This window comes from Mastomys coucha, unplaced genomic scaffold, assembly GCF_008632895.1.
Source record: "Mastomys coucha isolate ucsf_1 unplaced genomic scaffold, UCSF_Mcou_1 pScaffold22, whole genome shotgun sequence".
Lineage (NCBI taxonomy): Eukaryota > Metazoa > Chordata > Mammalia > Rodentia > Muridae > Mastomys > Mastomys coucha.
The window spans coordinates 9,552,323-9,576,952 of NW_022196905.1; the positions used below are offsets into that span (position 1 = coordinate 9,552,323).

The window sequence follows — 24,630 nt, forward strand, 5'->3', positions numbered from 1 at the left end:
TTTCTCTGTATAGCCCTAGCTGTCCTGGAACTCACTCTGTAGACTGGACTGGCTTCGAACTCAGAAATCTGCCTGCCTCTGCCTCCCAAGTGCTAGGATCAGAGGCGTGCGCCACCACTGCCCGGCTTAGAGAAAATTATTATCATGCAAATTTTATAGAAGCTCCACAAATCTGGCATATAAGCTAGATTGTACTTTATTGCCACAGTGAAAATTTTATTTCAGGTAACTTTTTCCATATTAAAACCCTTCCTTATAAGAATATATATTTTTATTAAACAAATTAAATCTTTCCTATGCCACTATCAGCCCAATTACAATGTACAGAAAGTTAGGTACAAAAATCAGCATCCAAGCACACAGACCAATTGCAAGGCACAGGGCTCGCTTTGCCTCTGCTGTGGACACCTGAGGATGGCGCCCATGTGCATGGCTTTTAAGAAAGCTGTATATCAGCTCTGTCCCCACTGAACAGTGAACTGTCTCAAATCCACGTCCCAGAGGCTGGATCAATCTTGCAAACACAGGTCAAAGCTGAAAAGACGCCTTGGCCTGCAACAGCCTGGAAAATGCATTAGATGCTCACCCTTGCAGAGAGGGTGCCTTACCGCAGTCAAAATGCTACGTGGAAAATTTAAGCACATCACTTAAAATAAAAATCCTGCCTTAGCAGATGTGAAGTCCGTGATACAGGGAACAAATTACCTGGAGTTAGCAGAGGAGAAAGACTGACACACCTCACAGAAATTTCTTTTTGCATTTCCTCCACTCATAGTTGGGGGTGGGAAGCAAGGGTCTTACCATTACTTATCATATTTTCTATTAGTCTTTGAAAGAACCTCCTTTCCTTTCTCATCATGAAATCTAGAGCAGCTATATAGATACTTAGCAGAATGAGAAGTGCAGTATATAGGAACATTAGCAAACAGCCAACTTTAACGTCCAAGAGCTTAAATATGCCGTTAGGCCTTTACCACAGGCGAGGTACAAAAAGGCCCACTCCAGCTTCCCGAAACCCACAAATGCTCAAGAATAAAAACAGGGACAGTCTTCTAGAGTACTTTAGTGAGGAGCAATATGACTATATACACTGAAATTTCTACCTTATAGTCCAAGGCTGAGAGTTTTTCCAGCTTCTTGTTTCCATCAAGAGAATCCATCTTCTTTGTAAACTGAATAAAACATAGCTTGTTTTGTGCCAGAAATGATAAGATGATGAAACTGTCAGTAAGGAGAGCTAAAACAAAGATTTAATGATTCCCAGTTAGAACAAAGTTGTAACAAGTTAATACATTTCCACTGAATTATTATTAAAACATACTGTCAGAAAATAAATATTAATAGACGTTACTGACATCTCCCAAGTATATTTGAATGATAGTAAAGATATTAGAAATAAACAATAACCATCAACATGACAATGAAGATTTGGTATTTCTCCTCTTTTTCAGCGACTGTTTCCATAGAAACTAACGCTTGAGGACACCACCAAAGGAAATATTTGGGAACCAGAGCTCAAAACACATAACAGAGGCTGGGCATTGTGGCACATATTTAATCCCACCAGGTGGAAGGCAGAGGCAGGCAAAGTTTGAAACTAGCTATGGATACATAATATGAGTCTGTCTCAACTTTAAAAAAAGCATTAAAAAGATAGAAGGAAACTTTTGTGTTTATGTACTGTTTCTACATTCATAGAAGTCATTTGAGAATAAACTGGATTGATACTAATCAGTGTTTTCTACCAAATTAATTTTTTTACTTAAAATTTTTCATCTGTAATCCCTCTTTTGAAGACTTATAAACTGGATGAAATAAAATATGGTATACCCAAATGTGTATATTATATAAATTAATATTTAATAATGAATATCAACAAAAATACATCTGCAGTTTGATTACTAAAGAATTTAAGTAGGTAGATATCCTGGGTTATATAAGAGCCATTTTTATGTGAATTGTTCCTAGGAGAATAAAGGAAAAAGGAAAAAGAAATTACTTAACATCTTATATACTTTTTTCACTCCACCTCTGGATGCACACACAGTGCCCAACAGTGGAGGAGCTGGAGAGCTGCCAAGAACTGCATCACTCCGATGTTCCGTGAGAGTGCATTGTTTGGGGACATATAAAAGAAGCACATGAAGAAAGACAACTCAGACAGAAGGGTGTGGAACATTCCCTGTTCAATCTAACAGAACAGTATAAATAGGAGAACCCATCATAGCCACTGCTATGTGCAAAGTCAATGAAGGGTTCCGTGATGAGCTAGGAAACCAGAACTCTCTCACTGCGTTCCCTTGGCATCACACTCCTACATGGTGGAGGAAATAACACGCCCACAGTCTTCCCCCACCTGTTACTATCAGCACTGTTGCTAATGATAGCTGTCCTGCAGAATTCCTTCTTAAAGCTGTGTGATAGCTGACTGTACTCAGAAGGGTGGTGCAGACAGTGGAAAGAGGTTTCCATTCTCACCTGTTCTTTCTGTAACACCACATCTTCCTTTCTTATTCAAACTAAGATACTGTTTTAATCTTTCATGATAATATAGCCTGTTTTGAGAGTGCTTTTACCAGAGACAAAAAATACCAGAATATTAAAATCTATAGTCATCATAGTATATCAGCAAAGAAATAGGTCAGAACTTGTTCAGATCTTGGCTCAGTCACTTACTAACTACATAAGCCTGACCATTATCCCGAGTGGTTGTTTCACTTTCTTTACCTACTAGAATAAAAATGATCATATCTTATATAGTCCCTTTCTTGAATTAAATAAAATGGCACCCAGCATGGAACCTTTATGGCTCAAAAAATATCATTAAACTTCCTACTCAATAAATGGCTTAAAAATCTTTTTAATGTGCTTTATACCAACCATGCATGTTGTTGGCATTTAATAGATCTGGACTTCCCTAGTGTGTCTGGCACTGACTTCTCAGGGTATTCCATTGCTGCCTGTCTCAGGATATTTGTACTCCTTAAATATAATTCATTTAGAAAAATTTTAAGTGTCAATAACAGGAAAATCATTTTTTAATGGATGAAAAAAGTTTATTTTAAAATTACATTCTAAACTGTAAAGGAAAGATCGGAAAGTGCTTAGATTCTGAGCCTAACACTTAATGAGAAGTAAAGTGCACAGACATTAAATATTAGTTGAACCTGTATCAGTCCCAGGGGTTGTAAGTCTGCTATTACAAGCAATTACTTGTTGTGTTTGCAAGTCCCCAGTGGTAATAATTAGTCTACCTGTTGACAAAGTATTTCTCCTGCCCCACTGTTAATGTGGGCAATTGATTTGCACACGGGTATAATTACCATCACTGATGGTGTCTGAGATGAGCTTCCCCACCAGGCTTCTGTCAATCACCACTTTCTCCAGCTGAGGCCCAGAAAGGCTTAGGGACACCAACACACCTGAACCAAAGAGGAGCTAAAACCAGGTAAGAGGGAGATAAAAAGACATGCTGAAAATCAGGATCATTTAAAAATTTCTTTCCAAACATACAACTCACATGGATCTTTTCACATGCATTCAGACCATGAAGTTACAAGTTTTCTTCCCTATAAAAGTCACCAGCATTCTGAGTATGAGATGGGCAGCTAAAACATTTCAACGCACTCAGAGCCCTGATGAAAATTGTCCACAGAAAGTTAATGTTGTCTGCACCAATCAGGTGCCGAATCTTCTAAATGCTTAAAAAGTACCCATGCAGAAAGAACTGCTTCGTTTTGTATTAAAACACTGAAGAGAGTTTTGTTTATATCAGGAACTTACAGGCTACTTCTTGAAGTTTGGATAGTCACTGCTGCTCACTGAATATATAAAGAAGCCATGATTATAATACAAACAGCTAATCTGAACATCAAACGTTACTTAACCAGGTAAAAACTTTATTATCCAAAACATTAAAATAATATAAAGCAAGTCACTTAGGTAAAATGTTAAATTTTTTTAAATCATATGTAATGCATACCATTGATAATTTCACGAAGGAAAACAAAAATAGAAAAAAATAGTGGCCTTTCATTGTCCAGCAGCTGTTCACAAAAGATGGCTGGATAGAACCGTTATAATTTTACAACACTCCTTTCCATTTGTAGCAGCTTAATTCATTCATCTCCAAATGTTTAAAACTTCTGAAAGGACTCTGCATATGTGTGTGCTTGTTATCTATGAGATTTTGAAATATCAACATTGGAAGAAATTGTTTCACCTTCAAGGCAACAGACTCAAAGCTGATGAATCATGGAATAGCATATGGCATAAGAAGAAAAAAAAACCAATTGTTAGTAAACTAATCAGGAACATGCCAGCCAAACTCAGAGACAACTATGACTTAAACACCATGGGGAATCCCCCGCCCACCTAGACATCATGTCCCAGCTAGTAACTATGACTCTCTGTTGAGACGAATTGGGACATGTGTGAGAGATGAGCAGCATGAGGCACGGAGGGGAAGAAAGCCACAGTTGCCCTGCTGGTAGAACCACTGTCCAGGCAACAGGAGGCTCACTTGGACCCTACTTACAGACTGCTCTAGCTCATGCCCTCAACTCTGCAGAGGCGCAGTGGGGGAGGGGAAAGCTAGCCACCTTTACGAGTTTTTGCAAATAGAAGAAGGCACAGTTGTTCCAAGAGTTGCAAAATACTTCAGAAAATAATTACTCTCTGTTGAATTAATTTAGCCTTACTACATATCTTGATAGCAAATGGCTCACTATTCTTATGGGACTTTCATAACACGTGGACTTCAGGCCCCCAAATTCTCCCTTCTCAGACAGTCAGAAAGACATTAAGTTCAACCTTCCTATCTGGTTCTTTCAAGTTTGCTTAACACACCACTAAAACCTGTCCTTTTCTACTTATTTTTCTTAACAAAAATGAATCCTATTTTCTTAAGTATGCCTTTGTCAGTGATATCTGGTTTCTTATGATATTGGCTTGACCACATTTACCTTTGCACTCTCAGTGCTAGACACATAGGAGACACTGGAAATTTGTGGAGAAAGAATTATAACTAACTCAGTATCATATTAGATAATCATAGTTAGAGGGAAACTTAACCTAAGCTTCCATTTCCACATGATCTGAATGTCCCTTTGCAGCAACCTGTCACTCATGAGCTTTGGCTGGGGAGGGAGCTCAGTTGGTAGTGTACTTGCCTAGCATGCAGGAACATCTACGTACTTCAAGTTCTTTTTAATTAATTAGTTTTGGTATGCATATGTGTATCACATTCAATTAGTTGTATGCATGTGGCACAGCACGCATGTGGAGAGCAGGGAGTAACTTGTAGGACTGAGTTCTGTGCTCCCTCACCATGTATGTCACAGAGACCAAAGCCAGGTTGCAGGTTTTAGGAGACACTTCACTAGCTAAGCCATCTCACCAGCCCCAAGTTCTGAGTACTATATCCAACACTGAATAAACCTGGGTATAATGGTGCATGCTTGCAGTTGAAGCATGTGGGAGGTAGAAACAAGAGAATCAGAAGTTCAAGGACATCCTTGGTTATGCAGCTGGTTGAAGGCCAGCTTGGACGACCTGCTACCTGACCACATCTCTAAAAAAACAAGAATGAAACAAAATACATAAACCATATTGCTGAACACCACCAGTGACCAGAGGCTCACTACACTTGACAGCTACCTTAACTGGGACAGCTCCAACTCATTAAAAAAACATGGGAAGGGCATTCTTTTATTTAAAAAAAGCTGAATGTTGGTTATATGGCATACATGCAAATAAATTAATAGCTCAAAAAATGAATCAAATATAATCCTTAAAGGTCGTTATATAGGCTAATAGAGAGAAGAGACATGAGTAAGTGTAATAACATAGTGTTAGCAAATCCATTATCCTGTCTGAATATACATGGGCAAATGGTTAAGGGGTGAATCTAGAACTTGATTAAAACTAAAGCTGCTTCAGCCTCAGCTTTTCTTCAGTTGCCTCTCTGCACATATCCAAAGATAATGCACAGTGGTTAAGGGTACGTGCTTTGAAATCAGAGGTGGCTGTGTGTGTGACACTGAATCACTTAACCTCTCTGCACCTTCATTCATCTCCTCATCTGGAAGAAGACATGATACATCTTCTTCACAGGGTGAGAGTTAAGTAACTCTACCAACAGAATTTGTGATAATGACTGGGACAGGGTTTACAATGATCACTGCTATTCTGTCATTCCCATGATGAGTTCTCATTGTAGTGCTTGCCATCTCTAAAGTCATTTTTTCTCTGAAATAAAAATCCAGCCTCAAAATTGGATATGAAACATTGGACTCTGGGTGATTTGGCTGTAACTGTAATTTACTAATGTTGTGTGTATACAATGTGTGTGTTCATGTCCCACGGTTCACATCCCATAGCACAGACATGGACACAAAAGGATAACTCTTGGGAGGTATTCCTTGTATTCTTCCCTGGGTTCCAAGAATTAAACAGACGCCAACAAGTTTTGTGGCAAGTGTTTTGATCCGCTCAGGCAGCTCATCAGCACCCAGATGTGCTCTCTCGCTGGAAAGGGGACCAGCTTTTGTTATTCTTCCAATTTCCAATGATTTCAAGAGGGTATTTACCTTCAAGCTAACTACAGGTTCCTTCAGAACTGGAATTAAATTTGCCCAGCTTTCTCATTTCTTTCTCTGTATTTTCTGTCATCACCATCATTATCATGAAAGGAACAACCCTCCCCCTCCCCCAGAGAAGCTGCGCTACAGTATATGAACCTGTGCTGTGCTATAAAATTCATTCCAAATGCCCATTTTTGTGGCGGTGGAGAAGAAACATAAAACCCAGAGAAATGCAAGAAGCAGTAGATATTGGAAAAGATTCAAAAGCCAGAATGTCACAGAGCAGAAGTGTTCATGTATCATGTGATCTGTGCTTGGGGACAAGAGCAGTGATTTATCCACTTGAGTCTTCCATTAGGCCCTGACACCCTTATTCATACAGTCACTCTCCCCACACATATATGTTCAGTATATTAAGTGAGCTAGGCACTGTTCTGAGTACTGAAACTACATCAGTGTACAAAACAGGCAATGCCTTGGTTCACCATACCCTCGTGGGGCTTGCATTTGAATGTGGATATAGATAAGAACAAATAGCTCTAATAGCAGTTAGTGATCAGATCTATGAGAGAAAATGCACAGCAAGATGGGGATTCTAGGATGCTACTGTAAGCACATGGTGACTAATAAATGAAAAAGCCTTCAAGAAGAAATGCCATGTGAACCAGATCCAGAGAAAGTGAAGGGAGAACCCACATATGTACCTGGAGACATGGAATTTAAGGCAGAGGAGCATCAGGACAAAAACTCTGAGGCAGACTATACCTTGGATGACTGAGGAAAGTGGGAGGAGAACAAGAAACGGGGTCCTCACACACAACAGGGGCACGATGGGCTCAAGAGCCAGCTTACACTGCAATGTGCTAGTGAGAAGACTGCATTTTAGCAAGAATCTACAGTAAGTGAGAGGAGGTGCAAAAGCATGTAATCCACTGGGAAATCCTTCTACCCACCCCAAGAGAAGATAAGGACTTGATCCAGAACAACCATGCTGGAGAAAATGATGGGGGTAGGCTTAAGATAGCCCATTGTCCAAGTTCAATGAAAGCCTGTGGACAATGTAGCCAAGGACAGCTAAGAATATGGCCCAACCCCCTGTGGTAAACTTACTTAAACATTATGGGACTTCTTCATTATTTTTGTAAACTCAACTGTATGGTACTTGAACATGACTTTGTAGACAACAACATAGTGTCTCAATGTCAAAGATTGGATATGCCTGTATGAGTATCCACCGGACCTAAGCACCACGGTTTATTTACTAAGGTAAGGAACACCAGAGGCAAAATCTAGACTAAATAATGTCTATAAAGTATAGACAAGAGCCTGGTTTTAGACAAGTTGAGTCACCTATGGAATTACAAGTGAAGATAACCTTGCAAAAAGTAGAGATGGGGCCATCAACAATATCACCATCACATTTAAACACAGAAACAGATAAACACTCCTTAAAATATAATGGAAAGAGGGAGAGGTTCAAAGTCTGAACTCAGGATTCCCAGTGTTCAGTGGGTGAGATGTGTGGCACCAAAGGAGTAGCTTTGCTGCTGTTTCACAGCCTCAACTGGAAAAAGAAACAATATGGTATATTCCATAGGAGAAGAATTAAACAATTTTTTTTTCTTAAAGATTGAGCTAAACTTCTTAGTGAAAAGAAGTGTGGGTACCTGTTAGAATCAAGGTGTAACCATCATTTTTGATCTCTTAAGTGTCCGCATGACATCAGCTTTTGGAATATGTAGATACACAATAATGAATAAGCTAGCTAGTATATTTTATAAGAGCTTGTTGGGAGGCATACTTTACAAGTACTAGTGCCAAATAAAACCTTAGATGTGATAGAGGAGATAGCTAGAGTTAAGTAAAATATAGTCTGAAACTAAGGCAAAGAATATCGTAGCCCAAATGAAAGTGCCTCAATTCTGCCTATTTGACCAAAATGGCTGTATTTACGTCCTCCAAAATGGGAAAGGCCTTCGTATTATTGGTAGGACAAAAAGGAAAAAGCATTCTAAGGTTCTGTCCAGTGGCGAGGGGTGGGAGTATTCTGGAAGCTCAAAAGAATGAGAAACAGCAGTCCCAAGCAAAAGAGGCTTCTCAGCAGCTAGAGGGAGACTGGCCTCCAGCTCTGGCCTGATCTGAATGTCCCCTCTCAGCAGCTAGAGGGAGACTGGCCTCCAGCTCTGGCCTGATCTGAATGTCCCTTCCCAGCAGGAAATGCTTCTTTCCTCCTCAGACAGGACACATCTTCTCAACTTGCTCTGCTACAATCTCTGCTGCCTTTACCATTTCTCTTGTTGTCTTCAATAAGCTCAAGGCTTTTCTTTAAGAAACTCAAAAATGATTCTAAAGTTGTTCAGGTGGCTCTTCATTAACCTTGGCATCTAGACTGAATATTTAACTGAAAGTAAAATAGCACTTAAGGAGGAAATATTATATCTGATGGTAGCATTAATCAAAGAAAAATATAAATAACAAAACACTGAGTTTAATTTCTTCAACAGGTCAAAACCCATGAGTGCCTCTTGTATACAGATGTAGAGATACAGATATATACAGAGATATACAGATGAAGACAGGATGGTAGACGAAGGTAACATAAATTGATTAGATATGGATAGGATATATGTCTTATTGTAGAGGAAAATGGAGGCTTTAGTTAGGATAGGTAACTGAGTAAAAGAGGCGGATTACAACCCGTAAACAGACAAATGCATGGCTGGAGAGATGGCTGAGGTGGCAAATGTTCTCATTATTTGAGCATGAGGGTCTGAGTTCAGATTCCCAGCAACCACATGGAAATCAGGCATGTCAAAGCACCTAGAATCAAGTATTAAGTAAAGGGTTCAAGTAACTGTACATGGGCTACTTTTTACTAACAACCCCAAACTGTTCCACTGAATAAAGTATTCTCACTGGGTAAGGACACTTCCTTAAATCCATGTGATATCTATCACATCTGAGTAAATATGAAAAGAGATGGTGGGCAGGATCAATATGAAAAATCAACAATAATTGAAGGCTCTTCCATGATAGTCAGTCGAAAACAGATCCCATGAGCATAAGAGCCCTACAGAGACAACTGTGCTAACCACTACAACCCATGGGGCAAAACTCTAAGGGAAAGATCATCATGGTGGTGCCTAACGAAGCCCACTCAGAGAACGACAAGTTTTACATCAAGAAAAATCTAAATGAAGACTAGGGTCACTGATCATTTATCAGATACCCTGTAGAAAGTGTTTTCTGTAATCCATTCCTTCATTCAGCAAACATTAAACAGAGAGAAACCATGTCTCACTAACCCACTACAGTACAAAGACAACAACTGGCTACGACAGTGGTTCTCAAGCCTCCCACTGCAGCCTTTATGTCATGCTGTGGTGACCCCAACCATAAAATTATTTCATTGCTGCTTCATAACCATAATTTTGTTACTGTCAGGAATTGTAATGAAAATATCAAATAAGCAGGATATCTGATATTTGACCCCCAAAGGTTGAGAACTCCTTGGCTAAGGTAACAGAAGGGTTGAGTCATACAGAATTACTTCTTCTATAGATGTATCTTTTTATTTTATCTACTTAATTTTAAGAAATCTCCTTTTAGCTATTCTTACTATAAACAAAAAATACTATGCTTTAACCCCATGTTAAAGAGTATTTACAAGAAAGAAAACGGATCATTCCTATGGTATATTTCTTTCTTTTTAAGATTTATTTATGTATATATGAGTACACTGTAGCTGTAGATGGTTGTGAGCCTTCATGTGGTTGTTGGGAATTGAATTTAGGACCTCTGCTCTAGTCGGCCCTATTCATTCAGGCCCAAAGATTTATTTATTATTATAAATAAGTACACTGTAGCTGTCTTCAGATGCACCAGTGTCTGATCTCATTACAGGTGATTGTGAGCCACCATGTGGTTGCTGGGATTTGAACTCAAGACCTTTGAAAGAGCAGTCAGTACTCTTACCCGCCGAGCCATCTCACCTGGTTGAGTTTACACAAAGAATAAAATAAGGTAGTTTTTATATTGCTGGTTGTTTTAAAATCTAAAGGGATAGAAATCCGTGATTGAAAAGGAGTAGTAAGACAAACAGTTGACACAACACTTTGGCATAGTATTTTATCATTTATAGAAACCTTTGCACACATTATGAAGACTGATAAATGCTAGTGTATCTCCTGCTCAGAACAAGCATGCAACTTAAGAAAACTACAATCTGGTTAATCTCTATGCTGTACCTCATGTGGTCTGGTTTTCTTCACTCTATACCAATGGTTTTCAAGTAGGGGTGATTTGGGCCATGAGCCAGCAATGCCTGGTGACACGGTGGCGATCACCTGTCTTACTTAGAGTTACTATTTATGTGATAAAACATCACAACCAAAAAAAAAAACTTGGGAAGGAAAGGGTTTATTCAGCTTATGGTTTCAAATCATGGTCCATCATCAAAGGACGTCAGGACAGGAACTCAAGTAGGGAAGGGGCCTGGAGACACATGCTGATGCAGAGGTCATGCAAGAGTGGTGCTTACTGACTTGCTCCTCATGGCTTGCTCAGTCTGATTTCTTGTAGAACCCAGGGCCTCCAGCTCAGGGATGGTACCACCCACAATGTGCTGGGCCCTCTGCCATCAATCAGTAAGTTAAAAAAAAAAAAAGTCCTACAGGCTTGTCTACAGTCTGATCCTATATAGGCATTTACTCAATAAGGCTCCCTCCTCTCTGATGACTAGCTTGTGTCAAGTTGACATAAAAACAGTCAGTATCTTACCTCTCTATATACTAGTCACAAAGCCTTACCTGCAGAGTACCTGTAAGATGAGGTGCTGTAGGATCCAAGGTTTTTCTGTGTCACCATCAAGCAGATTTGGCAGCTCTTTAACTACTAATCAACATTTTTCTCACATCAAGATGACAAGCTACCCTCTGTCATGAACTAGGTAGGACCTGACCAGATGTGTCCAGTGGAGTTGTGGGCAGTGAGCAGTGCCGACCTAGAGCCTGAAGGAAGCCTGCTTCATGTGTCCCTCACCAGGCTCAGGGCTATGACTAATGCCTGCTCTTAAGACAGAAAGAGCCCCAGGGCAAATCATAGAGTTACTGTAGCATGGGATGGAAATATCCTGTCAGGACACCTCTTTGCTGCACTCTAACTCTTTGCACAATAATCAGCCTTCTTATCTATAATTTAACCTGTTGAGTAATTCATCAGGTGGGAATGCCTCAAGCAACTAAGCAATGTCTACAATGCCAGAGACTTCTCTGGCTGTAAACTGATAAACTGCCATTGCAAATTAATAATAAATCACTTGCTTCTGAGCTTGGCTATTGTGAATGTTGTTAGTACAAGAAAATAAATAGAGATAACATAAGAGATAGATAAGTTTAATTAATCAGAAATTTTCTGCCCACGTCCAGGATACACTGTAGAAGTGGGGATAAAATTCCTAAAGTTATAGATCTATATAAGAAGCACCATTCCACTTTAATATGAAGAAAAACAAGTGGGATATATATATATACATGTAGCACACCCAAGTAGGACAATCATGAGAGCATGTCAGAAAGAAGACCCAAAACTGCTGGTAGGAGATGTGAGACATGAAACTGGGGTTCTGGATGGAAGGAAATAAATTTAACTCTTGCTTTAGGGATTTTTAAAATGATCTTTTTCTTCCTTCCTTCCTTCCTTCCTTCCTTCCTTTCTTTCTCTCTTTCCTTCTAATTAACCATTCCATTCATTTACATCTCACATGATATCCTACTTAGAGGGTACCCCTCCACAACCCCCCTGTCCCACATCTGCCCTCTCCTCCCTCTCCTTTGCCTCCTCTATGAGGGTACTCCCCCACCTCTCCTGCACTGGGGCATCAAACCTCCACAGGACAAGGGCTTCCCATCCCATTGATGTCAGACAAGGCCATCCTCTGCTACATATGTATCTGGAGCCATGGGTCCCTTCCTGTACACTCTTTGGTTGGTCGTCTAGTCCCTGGGAGCACTGAGTGGACCGGCCAGCTGATGTTGTTCTTCCTATGGGTTTGCAATCCCCTCTGCTCCTCCAGTCCTTCTGCCAGCTCCCCAACCCAAGTCCCTGAGCTCAGTCTGATGATTGGCTCCAAACATCCACATCTGCATTGGCAGAGCCTCCCAAGGAACAACCACAACAGGTTCCTGTCAGCAAGTGCCTCTTGGCAACAGGAACAATGTTGGGGTTTGGTGTCTGCAGACAGGATGGATCCCCAAGTGGGATGGTCCTCAGAGGGCCCTTCCTTCAGTCTCTGTTCCATTTTATGTCCCTGTTCTTCCTTTGGACAGGAACATTTCTGGGTTAAAAACTTTGAGATGGGTGGGTGGCCCCATTCCTCAACCAGGGGCCTTGCCTATCTACTGGAGGTGGTCTCTACAGGATTTATCTCCCCTTCTCTGCACATTTAGGCTAAAGTCATTCCTGTTAGGTGCTGGGAGCCTCTCTGTTTCCTGGGGTCTGGTACCCTCCAGTGGCTATCACAGTTCCTCATCCCCTACTGCTACATATTTTTATTCGATTTCCTGACCCTCTGTACCTCTCTCCGGACCACCCCAGTTACCTGATACTGCCCTCCCTCTCGTTTCTTCCCCCTCCTCTCTCCCTCCATGTCTCCCCTCCCTCTACCTCCCACGATCATCCTGTTCACTCCTCAATGCAGGACTGATGCATCCACACCCTGGTCTTCTTTCCTCTTAAGTTCTATCTGGTCTGTGGGTTGTGTCTTGGGCATTGTGAGCTTTTGGGCTAATATCCACTTATCAGTGAGTACATACCATGTGTGTGGTTTTGTATCTGGGTTACCTCACTCAGGATGATATTTTCTAGTTCCATCAATTTGCCTGCAAATTTCAAGAAGTCATTGTTTTTAATAGCTGAGCAGTACTCCATTGTATAAATGTATCACATTTTCTGTATCCCTCTGTTGAGGGACATCTGGGTTATTTCCAGATTCTGGCTATTATAAATAAGGCTGCTATGAACATAGTGGAACATGTGTCCTTGTTATATGTTGCTGCAACTTTTGGGAATGTGACCAGGAGTGGTATAGCTGGGTCTTCAGGTAGAATTATTTCCAATTTTATCAGGAACTGCCATATTGATTTCCAAAGTGGTTTCACCAGCTGGCAGTCCCACCAGCAACTGAGGAGTGTTCCTCTTTCTCCACATCCTCGCCAACATGTGCTATTGCATGAGTTTTTGATCTTAGCCATTCTGATTGGTGTAAGGTGGAATCTCAGTGTCATTTTGATTTCCATTTCCCTGATGACTAACGATGTTGAACATTTCTGTAAGTGCTTCTCAGCCATTCATGTTTCCTCAGTTGAGAATTCTCTATCTTTGTACTCCTTTTATTTTTTTAATAGGGTACTTGGTTCTCAGGAGTCTAAATTTCTGAGCTCTTTGTATATTTTGGATATTAGCCCTCTACCAGATGTAGGATTGGTAAAGATCATTCACCAATTTGTGGGTTGCCATTTTGTCCTACTGACAGTGTTGTTTGCCTTACAGAAGCTTTTCAATTTTATGAGGTCCCATTTATTGATTGTTGGTCTTAGAACATAAGCCACTGGTGTTCTGTTCAAAACATCTTCACCTGTGCCTGTATATTCAATTTAGAAAGAGAAATTCTTAAATTCACTTGGAATAACAAAAAACCCAAGATAGCAAAAACTATTCTCAACAATAAAAGAACTTCTGGGGAAATTACCATCCCTGACCTCAAACTGTATTACAGAGTAATAGTGATAAAAAAAAAACAAAAAAACAAAAAACAAAAAAAAAAAAACCCTACATGGTTTTGGTACAGAGACAGGCAGGAAGATCAATGGAACAGAATTGAAGACCCAGAAATGAACCTAAACACCTATGGTCACTTGATCTTTGACAAAGGAGCTAAAACCATACAGTCGAAAGAAGATAGCATTTTCAACAGATGGTGCTGGCTCAACTGGAGGTCAGCATGTAGAAGAACGCAAATCGATCCATTGTTATCTCCTTATACAAAGCTCAACTCCAAGTGGATCAAGGACCTCCATATAAAACCAAATATGATATATTTAAAATGATTTTTAAAATACTTTGGAGTGTTACTTTTCTATAAAAATTTCCTAAAGTAAACAAGAGCTCCTAAAATATATCCTCACAAATATGTTTCCTATGCTGTGTGGTTGTAAAGAATCAGCAGGAATATGTTCTGAAGAATCAAAATACTGAAAATCCACAGATCCATTCTTCACTAAAAGGATCAAATAGAACACAGAATGAGTTGCTTTCTTCTATCTATTTTAATAGCTCTTAACACAATCTATTTCCCATGTGAGTATCTCGATTATTCATCTATGCCTAATAGCCTTATTTACTAAACAGACCCCTACTAACAAAAGTATGACCAAACAATGGATTACTAAGCACCTATTAAAAAAATAAAGGAGATAGTTGACACACATTGTAAACAGTAGTTTTACTATTCAACCTAGGGTTCTCCTGAGAGTAAGAGACTGCGAGGTGTCATCTCCTTCTTGACTGTGTAGGGTCACTGTGAATACCTTACATACAAGAATATTGAATGCGAAATTATAGACGCTTGGAGAGGTGACTCAGTGCTGAAGTGCTTGAGAAGCAAGCATGAGGACCAATGTTCAGCCCTCTAGTGCCCTCATAAGAGTTAGGCATGCTTAAGAGCCCATCTATAATCGTAGTTCTTAAGAGAGAGAGTAAAGGGCTCCCCAGGGCAAGATGGTTGGTAATCTAGCAAAACCTGCAAGTTCAAGAAGAGACCCTGCCTCTGTGAATAAAGAGTGTTCAAGGAAGACATGGACATCAACCTCTGGCCTCTATATGCACATATACATGAGAATACACATATACCCACACATGTACTTGCATGTGTATACATACATGCAAGTCTATTAAAGAAGTACAACAGCTTCTCATTCCACAGCCATTCATTAAGCAGGTAATCTACTAGCTTAATGGTTGTCTTTATTTTTAAAACTATAAAACTTAGAAGCATAAATCAGAATTTAGAAAAGTTTCTTTGTATGTTTTCTTTATGAGATATATTGTCATAAAATTGCTGAGTTCTAGGGCTGGAGTGACAGCTAAGCACTTAAGAATACTTGAGGCTCTTACAGAGAACCTGGGTTCAATTCCTAGCACCTACATGGTAGTTTACAATGGTCTGAAATTCCAGTTCCAGGGGTTCCAATGCCCTCTTCTGGTCTCTAAGGGCACCAGGTAAACATGTGGTGCACAAACATACATGTAGGAAAACATACACATAAAATAAACATGAATCCTTTTTTTAATGCTGAGGACTAGAGTGATGGCCCCATGGCTAAGAACATTGACTTCGTTCGCAGAGGATGTGAATTAGGTTCCCAGCATCTACAAGTGGCTCACAGCCATCTGCCCCCAGTTCCGGGGGATTTGCTGTGTTCTTTTGGCCTCTTCAGGCTCTTGTATGCACTTCATAGACAAAATCTCACAAAAGAACACACATACACATAAAAAATAATTTTAAAGATTATATTACTGAGTTTCTATACTCAACCTTAAATGGTTCACACATATATTTCTGGATAGTACAATTCAATCTGGGTTTTAGTACAAATTTCTACGTTTAAAAAAAGTAGTATACATTTTTCTATCTTAAAAAAAAAAAAAATAGCCAGGCAGCAGTGGCACACACCTTTAATCCCAACACTTAGGAGGCAGAGGCAGGCGGATTTCTGAGTTTGAGCCCAGCCTGGTCTACAGAGTGAGTTCCAGGACAGTCAGGGCTATACAGAGAAACCCTGACTTGAAAAAACAAAACAAAACAAAAAACACAAAAAATAAAAATAAAAAGTCAAGCCAAAATGACAACAACAAACCAGTGCAAACATCCAAATATAATGGGTTTGAAGTCTTCTGATGATGTCATCACAGAAGTACAACTTTAATCTACCTCCCGAAAAAGGAGAAATTTGTTTTTTACTTTTCAAAACGTGTTAACCAATAGCACATGAATTATTCAGATTTTTGAACCTAGCCTCATACATACTTGCTACCAACAGTAGCAATTTATGAGACAATCATAGTCCTGAGCCAGTTTATTGTATAGGAATTCCCAATGCTTCTGAACTATTGTCAAATATTAATGGCAAGGAGGAGCCAGAAATTATAAGGTTCTTTGGAAAAATTTTAAACTGAGGAAAAATTAGTAAAAGAAAAGAGAGAACTGTTATGAAGAGGGAAAGAAGGAAATGTCACTTGATAGCATAAAGATCCATTATTATAAAAAACAAAAATTTTGTATCATTATCACATTCCAAAAATATAGACTCATATTTTACTATATTCATAAGTTTAAGTAATAATAAATGTATCCATTGATTATCACAGTTCATCAAACTTTGAACTGAAATTGTCAATTATAATACAAATTTTTTCTATTTTTCTGTGAGAAAGAATGTCAAATTCCCTCCAGGAATACTAGTTAACTACATAAAAATCAGCCTAGCTAAATAAATACTCAGGCAAAATGCAGTATGTCAGAAAAAAATACACACATCAATTCTTTTGTTTTGTATATGTGTGTACATATTTGTATGTGTGTATTTGTATGTGTGTGCATGTGTGTGCGTATGTGTGCATGTGTGTGTGTGTGCACCTGTATGTGCATGTGTACATAGAGACCAGAAGCTAATGATAGTGTCCTCCTCAATTATGTTCCACCTTATTTTTAAATTTTTAAATATTTATTTATTTATAGAGAAAGGGGAGGAAATATGAACATATTTGTGTCATTGGTGCACATGTGTAAATTAGGTCAGAAAACAACTTGTGGGATTCATTTCTTCTATTAGGTGCGACTCAGGAATTGAACTGAAGTCATTAGGTTTGGCAGCAAGCCCCCTTATTCCCTGAGCTATCACATGGGTCCCCCACCTTATTTTTTTAGATGGTCTCACCAAACCTGGAGCTCACCAATTTGACGAGATTGGCTGGTCAGCAAGCTCTAGGGATCTTCCTGTCTCTGCCTCCCTGGTGCTGGGATTACAGGCAAGTACGGCAGCACCCAGTTTTTTCACAACTGTTGGTGATGAAACTCTGGTTTCATGTTTATATAACAAGCACTCACTGAATAAAACATTTCCTTAGCCACCACATATTTTTATTTTAATATAAATTTTTGTAAGTGTATCACAGAAATTATGTCATCTTTTGGTTACTCTTAAACATGTTACCACTCTCTAGCACAGTGGCATGCCCTGGATGTCCTGGAACTCACTACGTAGATCAGGCTGGCCAAGAACCCATAGATACCCTACGTCTATCCCCTGAGTGTTGGAATTAAAGGTGTGTACCACCACACCCATTCCTTTGGCACTTTCTGAACATGCCAAGCATAATCCCACCTCAAGGTTTGTGCTTCGAACCATCTTGCTTTTCTATAGCTTGCTCCCCCTCTCTGTTTACAGCACACTCTTGGAAATCCCAAGAGCCTTTTCCTGGCCATCAACTATCAGGACATTGTGCCTCTACCAGTCACACCTTGTTTATTGCTTCATTTTTCCCCAACAGTTTTATCTTCTGACATAAATATATTTTTTTTTTCTCAAATGCCTGCCCTGTCTTATATGAGTTACCAAGAACCAGACATATTGTCCATCTTTGTCCATGTTGCTCACTGCTGTCCTCAGCAGCTCAAAGAGTAGCTGCTGCTTAGTCTGGCCTCCTATTCAGATCCAGTCTAGAAGAGGCAACGAGCAGAAGGTGAAATGTTATGTCCCAATCGTATCTGTCCCTTTAATACATTTTCTTGGAAAACACAGCAGTAGTTTCAGCTTACCAAACCAGAAGTGTCTCATATATCCAACTCTAACTGTAGGAACAGAAAAGCAGAGGGTTTTTCATAGGTTCTCTGGCTACACTAAAATCAGGATCTGTTAACAAAGAGAAATAGAAATACTACTAGAGGAGCCAACTCACAATGTCTTTAATTGTCCTGTATCTTTAGTTGGCTCTGTTACTATGAACAGAACCTAGTTCCTTTACACCTGTAAGGTATAATTATTAATTCCCTTGTATAAGACTACAGGAAGACACTGGTTCCATTCCTTTATCTCTCTCCACCAGATTGTTTTGAGAGAGGGTCTCTTACTGAACTAGAAACTTGAATTTCAACTAACCTGACTGGTTAAGAGCTCCATGGAATTACACTGCCCTCCCTGGCTGTCCCCCAATGTTGGAGTTACAAGAACACACAACCACACTTGGCTTTCCACACAGACACTGGGGCCTCGAGCTCAGGTGCTCAGGCTTGAACTGCAAAAGCACTCACCAACTGTACCATCTCCACAGGCCCTGCTTCACTCCTGTCATCTATATGAGGCCCCTATTTCTCAGATCTCATGAATCTTAGTTATGTCACTCACACAGGGCGCCTTGTCTTCTGGTTCCTTCCTTTGTAAACTGCATGGCTGGTAAATCACTGTGAGGGGGAATAAGTCTGAAAGTGTTGTTTAAGTGACAATTTACAATTCTATTTATGGAATAAAAGAGGATTTTTAAGACTTCAAGGAAACTGATCACAATAAAGAGTTGGAATTAGGTACCTACTTGAAAAATGAAATTCTAGTTATTTAAGCATTGGGTACTTTCAAGCTAGAAATTCTGAGAAGATGGCAGATCAGAAACAGCATTTGTAAAACCAAGATTTTGGGTAAAAGGAATTGAGGAGAAAAATGACCAGCAGAGAAAGAAAAATAAGGCAAAGAACTACCGAGAGGAGAAATGAGTCTCAATAAGACTTTTTCCCATAAAGAAGCCAAGTTTGTACAAAGATAGGAGGGGTGAGCACACAGATCAGCTACCAGGGGAGAGCTCTGACTTGCTCTACGCACCAAGCACATTCAAGAGAACCTAGGAGAGAATTCACAATAGTACTGGGAGCCTAAATCAGCACTGAACTCAACAGCCACAACAGACAGACACATGCTGGAAAAGGGTGGGAAGTCTGAACTGAAAGATTCCCAAGATTCACAACCCACACAACCCATCAATACCCCACAGACCACAAAACAAAACAAAACAAAACAAAACAAAACAAAAAAAAAAAAAAAAAAAAAAAAAAAAAAAAAAAAAAAAAAAAAAAAAAAAAACAAGGAGAGCTGAACAGAGAAAAGCACCTCACAGGCACAGCTACAGAGGAGGGGTAAGATGAAGGATCAGATCTGAAAGCATCAAATCCCTACTCCTGCTATGGCCATCAAAACTCCTGGAGAAAACATAGTGTGCTGAGAGAATCTCAACATCACATGGGCCATGGCTGGCAGCAGGACCTATGTGGATCACAGGATCATGTGATGGAATTCAATCCATTATCCTGACACACAGAACTGCTCATGTTAAAGCAAGTGTGGGCAGAAGACAGAAAACCAAAAAGCAGTCCATGAGATGGATTTTTGTTTTTTAAAAAGAGGCCCTAAGGAAGCAGGTACAGAAGGTAATGGAGCCCGTGTGGTGTCAAGTGGAAAGGGATAACCCAGCTCATGAGCCCAGTGATGGAGCAGTTGTGGGGAAGGTGGGCAACTAAGAGTATGCATGACAACACCATGGGGAAACTTGTTTTCTTGTACATTATTTTAAAACTAAAGTTATAAAGAACAGGCTCACACAGGACCAAAGACCTTGTCTTGTGGCTGATGACACCTTAACCATCACATGTGTGTTGAGTAGTATAGGGTACAGTGGGGTGATTCTGTTTCAGTCCCCATAGCTTCCTCTTAGTGCATAAACATGTAAATTTCCACTAAAAGGTTAGAATGTGCACCTTCCAGTTCTTGGAGATTTTCTTTTTTACCCAGTTTTGAATATGTTAGGTAGCAGACCTGTCTTAGTCAGGGTTTCTATTCCTGCACAAACATCATGACCAAGAAGCAAGTTGGGGAGAAAAGGGTTTATTTGGCTTAATTCCACATGGCTGTTATCACAAAGTAAGTCAGGACTGGAACTCAAGCAGGTCAGGAAGCAGGAGCTGATGCAGAGGCCATGGAGGGACGTTCCTTACTGGCTTGCTTCTCCTGGCTTGCTCAGCCTGCTCTCTTATAGAACCCAAGACCTCCAGCCCAGGGATGGCACCACCCACAAAGGGCAATTGAGAAAATGCCTTACAGCTGGATCTCATGGAGGCACTTCCCCAACTGAAACTCCCTTCTCTGTGATAACTCCAGCCTGTGTCAAGTTGATACACAAAACCAGCCAGTACAAGACCTTTTTGGTTAAGTTTTATTCCTTCTGTCAGCTGTAGTTCATAATTAAAACCTTCTTCTTTCCTCTGTCCTACAGCATAATGATATTTTAACTTTACCTTCTGATATATCTATTAAATTACCTACTTATGTTATCATGCTCTTTTTAAAGTGCATGATACTGTGTATTTTGTTGGAGATTAAACCTAAGGTCTTTTAAGTGCTAGGCAAGTGATCCCACCAGACTATGCTCCCAGCCCTGTGCTTTCATATTCATCATTTATAATGAAATGCTTTTTCTCCTGATTGTTTTTTTAGATTTACTTTTACTTTTATTAATGTGTAATTGTGTGTAGTCTATGTGAGTATCTTTCAAACGTGTGCAAGCACCCATGGAGGCCAGAAGATGGCATTGGATCATCTGGAGCTGGAAATGCAGGTAATTGTGAGCCACCTGACTTGGATTCTAGGAACTAAACTCAGGTCCTCTGGAAGAGCAGCAAGTGTTCTTAAACACTGAGCAATCTCCCTAGCCCCTAATTATTCTTTGTTATTTTTGTTTTAGTTTTTAAAGCAGAATTGTATTATTATTTCAAGAATGGAATCCCTTCTTTTATTTCTGTAGCTATTAATTTTAATTTTGTAAATTTAGTTCTATTAATTGCATGCCTCTAATTCCTTCTGCTACTAAGTTTTAGTGTCAGACTGACAGTCCTTATATTTATAGGTGGGTACTTGTTAGTTGTATGGTGATCTCTCTAGTTACATTATAAGTGATGGCTCCTTACTCAATTAAGCTTTACTGTAAAAATATTAGTTAATATATCTCCTTTTCAGAGAAAACTACCAGATATCAGTACTGACACTTGGGGCTTTGGGAAATGCAATCCATTACACACACACACACACACACACACACACACACACACACACACACACACACACACACGTAAGGCAAGTCTCACCACTCCGGATCCTATCTCAGTTCTCTTCTTTTAAGTCAAACCCTCTGTGGTGGCTTAAAGGAAACTGTTGCCCTGAGGCTGACATATCTGAGTGCTTTGTCTACAGGTTGTAGAACTGTTTGGGAAGAAGGAGGAGAAGAAGGTGTGGCCTTGTTGGAGGAAGTATGACCTTGTTGGAGGAGGTTGTGGTCACTGGGGATGGGCTTTGAGGTTTCAAATGCAATCACCATTCTCAGTTTGCTTCCTGTCTCCCTGCCTTGGCATTGTTGTCTCAACATGTAAGTTCTCAGCTATGGCTCCAGTGCCAGGCCTACTGCCATGTACCCATCCATGATAGCCAAGGATTCAACTACGCTCTGGAACCATGATCCCCCCACCCCAAGTTAAATGCTTTCTTTTGTAAGTTGTCTTGGTCAGGGTGTTTTGTCCCACCAATCAGTAAGTAACTAAGGTAGCCTCTCACATTTCTTTATTATGCCCAAAGCTTTAACATCCAGAAAGCAGTTAGTTTCTTGTCTACAGAAAATTCATCTATCTCCTTGGCTCTTAACACAGCATTTAACACAGTCTATTTTCTGTTTTACACTGTTGTATCCTCAATGCTTTAGAAGTCTATACCCTTTTAGTTTCTATAACACAAAATGTTTATCTCCTAATGACATATTCTGGTTCAGCCACTGATTTTGGCAAAGCCTCCAACTTGCAGTCATGTCTCATATAGCCACTTAGTTTTTAAAGCTGATGAATATCTTTCAATATCATGGCCATTTTCTTTTCTTTGTCCTCATAAGTTACAACTTTAAAAAACAATTTTACTTTAATTTAGTGAAAGTATAAGAAAGAGTGAGAATAAGAACACAATTTTAGTTGACTATGTTTAACTGGGAGACCAATGTGTGTTCCATATCTCACAGTGATTGAGGGTATGTTTACATGGACATTTCTGCTCTGCTGAAAAGGACTATGGTACATATAGCAACTAAAGACACACGCTTAAAGTTACAAGGCCTTAGTTTAAATGCTGGCAATCCACTAACTGTACAATTACTGTATATGTTTCCTCATTAGGAAAATGGAGGTAATAAGAACAGTGGCACACGCCTGAAGTCCAGCTAATAAGGAGGTAGAGGCAAGCCTCCACCTTACCACACAGACTCAAGACCAGTCTGGACTACATAGTAAGACCCCATTACAAAATTAAAGGTCTCTCTTTATCTGGGAAGAAATTAAGAAAATTGAATGGAAAGAGACTACATAGGCAGGCACAATCCTAGAAATGACTCTAATTCACTGTTTCATTATGTGGTTCATGCATGTACTTACTTTATGTTATAAAAGGGAATGTATAAGTATGTGTGTGTATATATATTATATATATATAATCTATTACTATAATCTTAAATGTTTATAATATGTGCTATATATAATATTAAATGAATTAAATATTTATATATATATAACCAAAGGAAAACATCAAATGACAAATAATTGGCAGTACCAATTCATTGGATTAGTTGGTTTTTTTCTATGTTTTACAAATAATCCAATTTAAACATGTCTGGGTTGTTTTTTGGTTTTTTTTTTTCCTAATTAAAGCATACTATGTATTATTTTGTAAGTGAGAGAATGATAATAGTACCAAGGTGCTACATACTGGGTAAGTCTCACTGGCTCCAAAAGGGCCCTAGACTGTAATATCCTCTTGTTTATCATAATAGAAGATGAGACCAACCCTACAACAAACACATAATCTTAGTGTGGCTTAAATAAATAATCATACAAATATATAATCACACATATACCACACAGAATTTTTTAAAGAAGCATTCAAACAGAAGACAAACATCTCTGGAGAAATCTTTCCAGAAAGGCTTTCTAAACCATCTGAACTATCTAAAGACAGCCATTTCTGAATTTTAGATATTATATTAAAAAACATAACACCCAATCTCACATTATTCCTTAATTTTCTGATGCTTTAATCATTAGTTTTATTTTTCAAATACAAATGGAATTCTTGTGACCCACAACAAGTCAAGTCAAAGTCAAAGCAACTCTAAATGCTCAGCTCTAAATGAACAGCTATTCACGCTCCTCTTCTCATGGTTCAAGGGTCACTGAGGAAGAGCCAGAGGCAAGAGATGACTGCCATGAGACAATGTTTTCTGGATATTACAGAGACTCTGCACACATAAATGCACAGTGCCTATGACTTGAAGCAGAAGATCTGTGCAAGATCAAGCCAGACAAAGCCCTGACCTGGATGCAAAAGAAGCCACAAAGCCTCAATTCAGGTGAAGAGCTCTTAGCAATGACAGGCTGATGGAGGAGGAAAGAGTGGGTTTGTTCTGGTGTACGGTGCATGCTGCAGTGGACAGCCAACACTCACACACTGGCAGCACTAAGTGAATGCAGTGGGGTTTGCAAACATAGGGCACATGAATTTGGAAGGGAAAGTGGCAAAGGAGACAGGAGATAAACTGATGATAGGTTTGCCTAAAACATTATTTTTGCATATATGAAATTCTAAAACAATGAAAAAAACCATGTAGTCTTTTCGGTAGCCACTAACAGTGAGAGACAAGTTCACTGTTGGCTACTCACAAACATCCCCTAGACACTTAACCACAACCCTAAGCTTTAGATCAGCAACAACCAAACAAGAAACAGTCCCTTCATATGTCTTTAGACCCTCTGACTTCTCCCCTTTTGATTTCTACAAAAATGCACTTTTCACAGTTCCTCATTATCCTGACTGCTATTTCTTCCTATTTTTCTGCTGGGTTTTTTCTTTTTTTTTTTTTT

At 39.4% G+C, this 24,630-nt stretch overlaps 1 protein-coding gene across 8 annotated transcripts in view; it reads right to left on the minus strand.

Moving 5' to 3' along the window:
- The window catches only part of Wdpcp (WD repeat containing planar cell polarity effector), a 314,567-nt gene that overhangs the window by 189,685 nt on the left and 100,252 nt on the right, over positions 1-24,630 (minus strand). For 7 of the 8 annotated variants that reach the window (XM_031342541.1, XM_031342542.1, XM_031342540.1 and 4 more), the window contains 2 exons: positions 3,324-3,438; positions 1,104-1,237 (listed from right to left, as the gene is read on the minus strand). In XM_031342541.1, the coding sequence (XP_031198401.1) occupies positions 1,104-1,237; positions 3,324-3,438 (249 nt within the window). Of the gene's footprint in view, positions 1-1,103; positions 1,238-3,323; positions 3,439-3,982; positions 4,237-24,630 lie in introns of those variants that run through there. The other variant, XM_031342544.1, reaches the window with a different exon arrangement.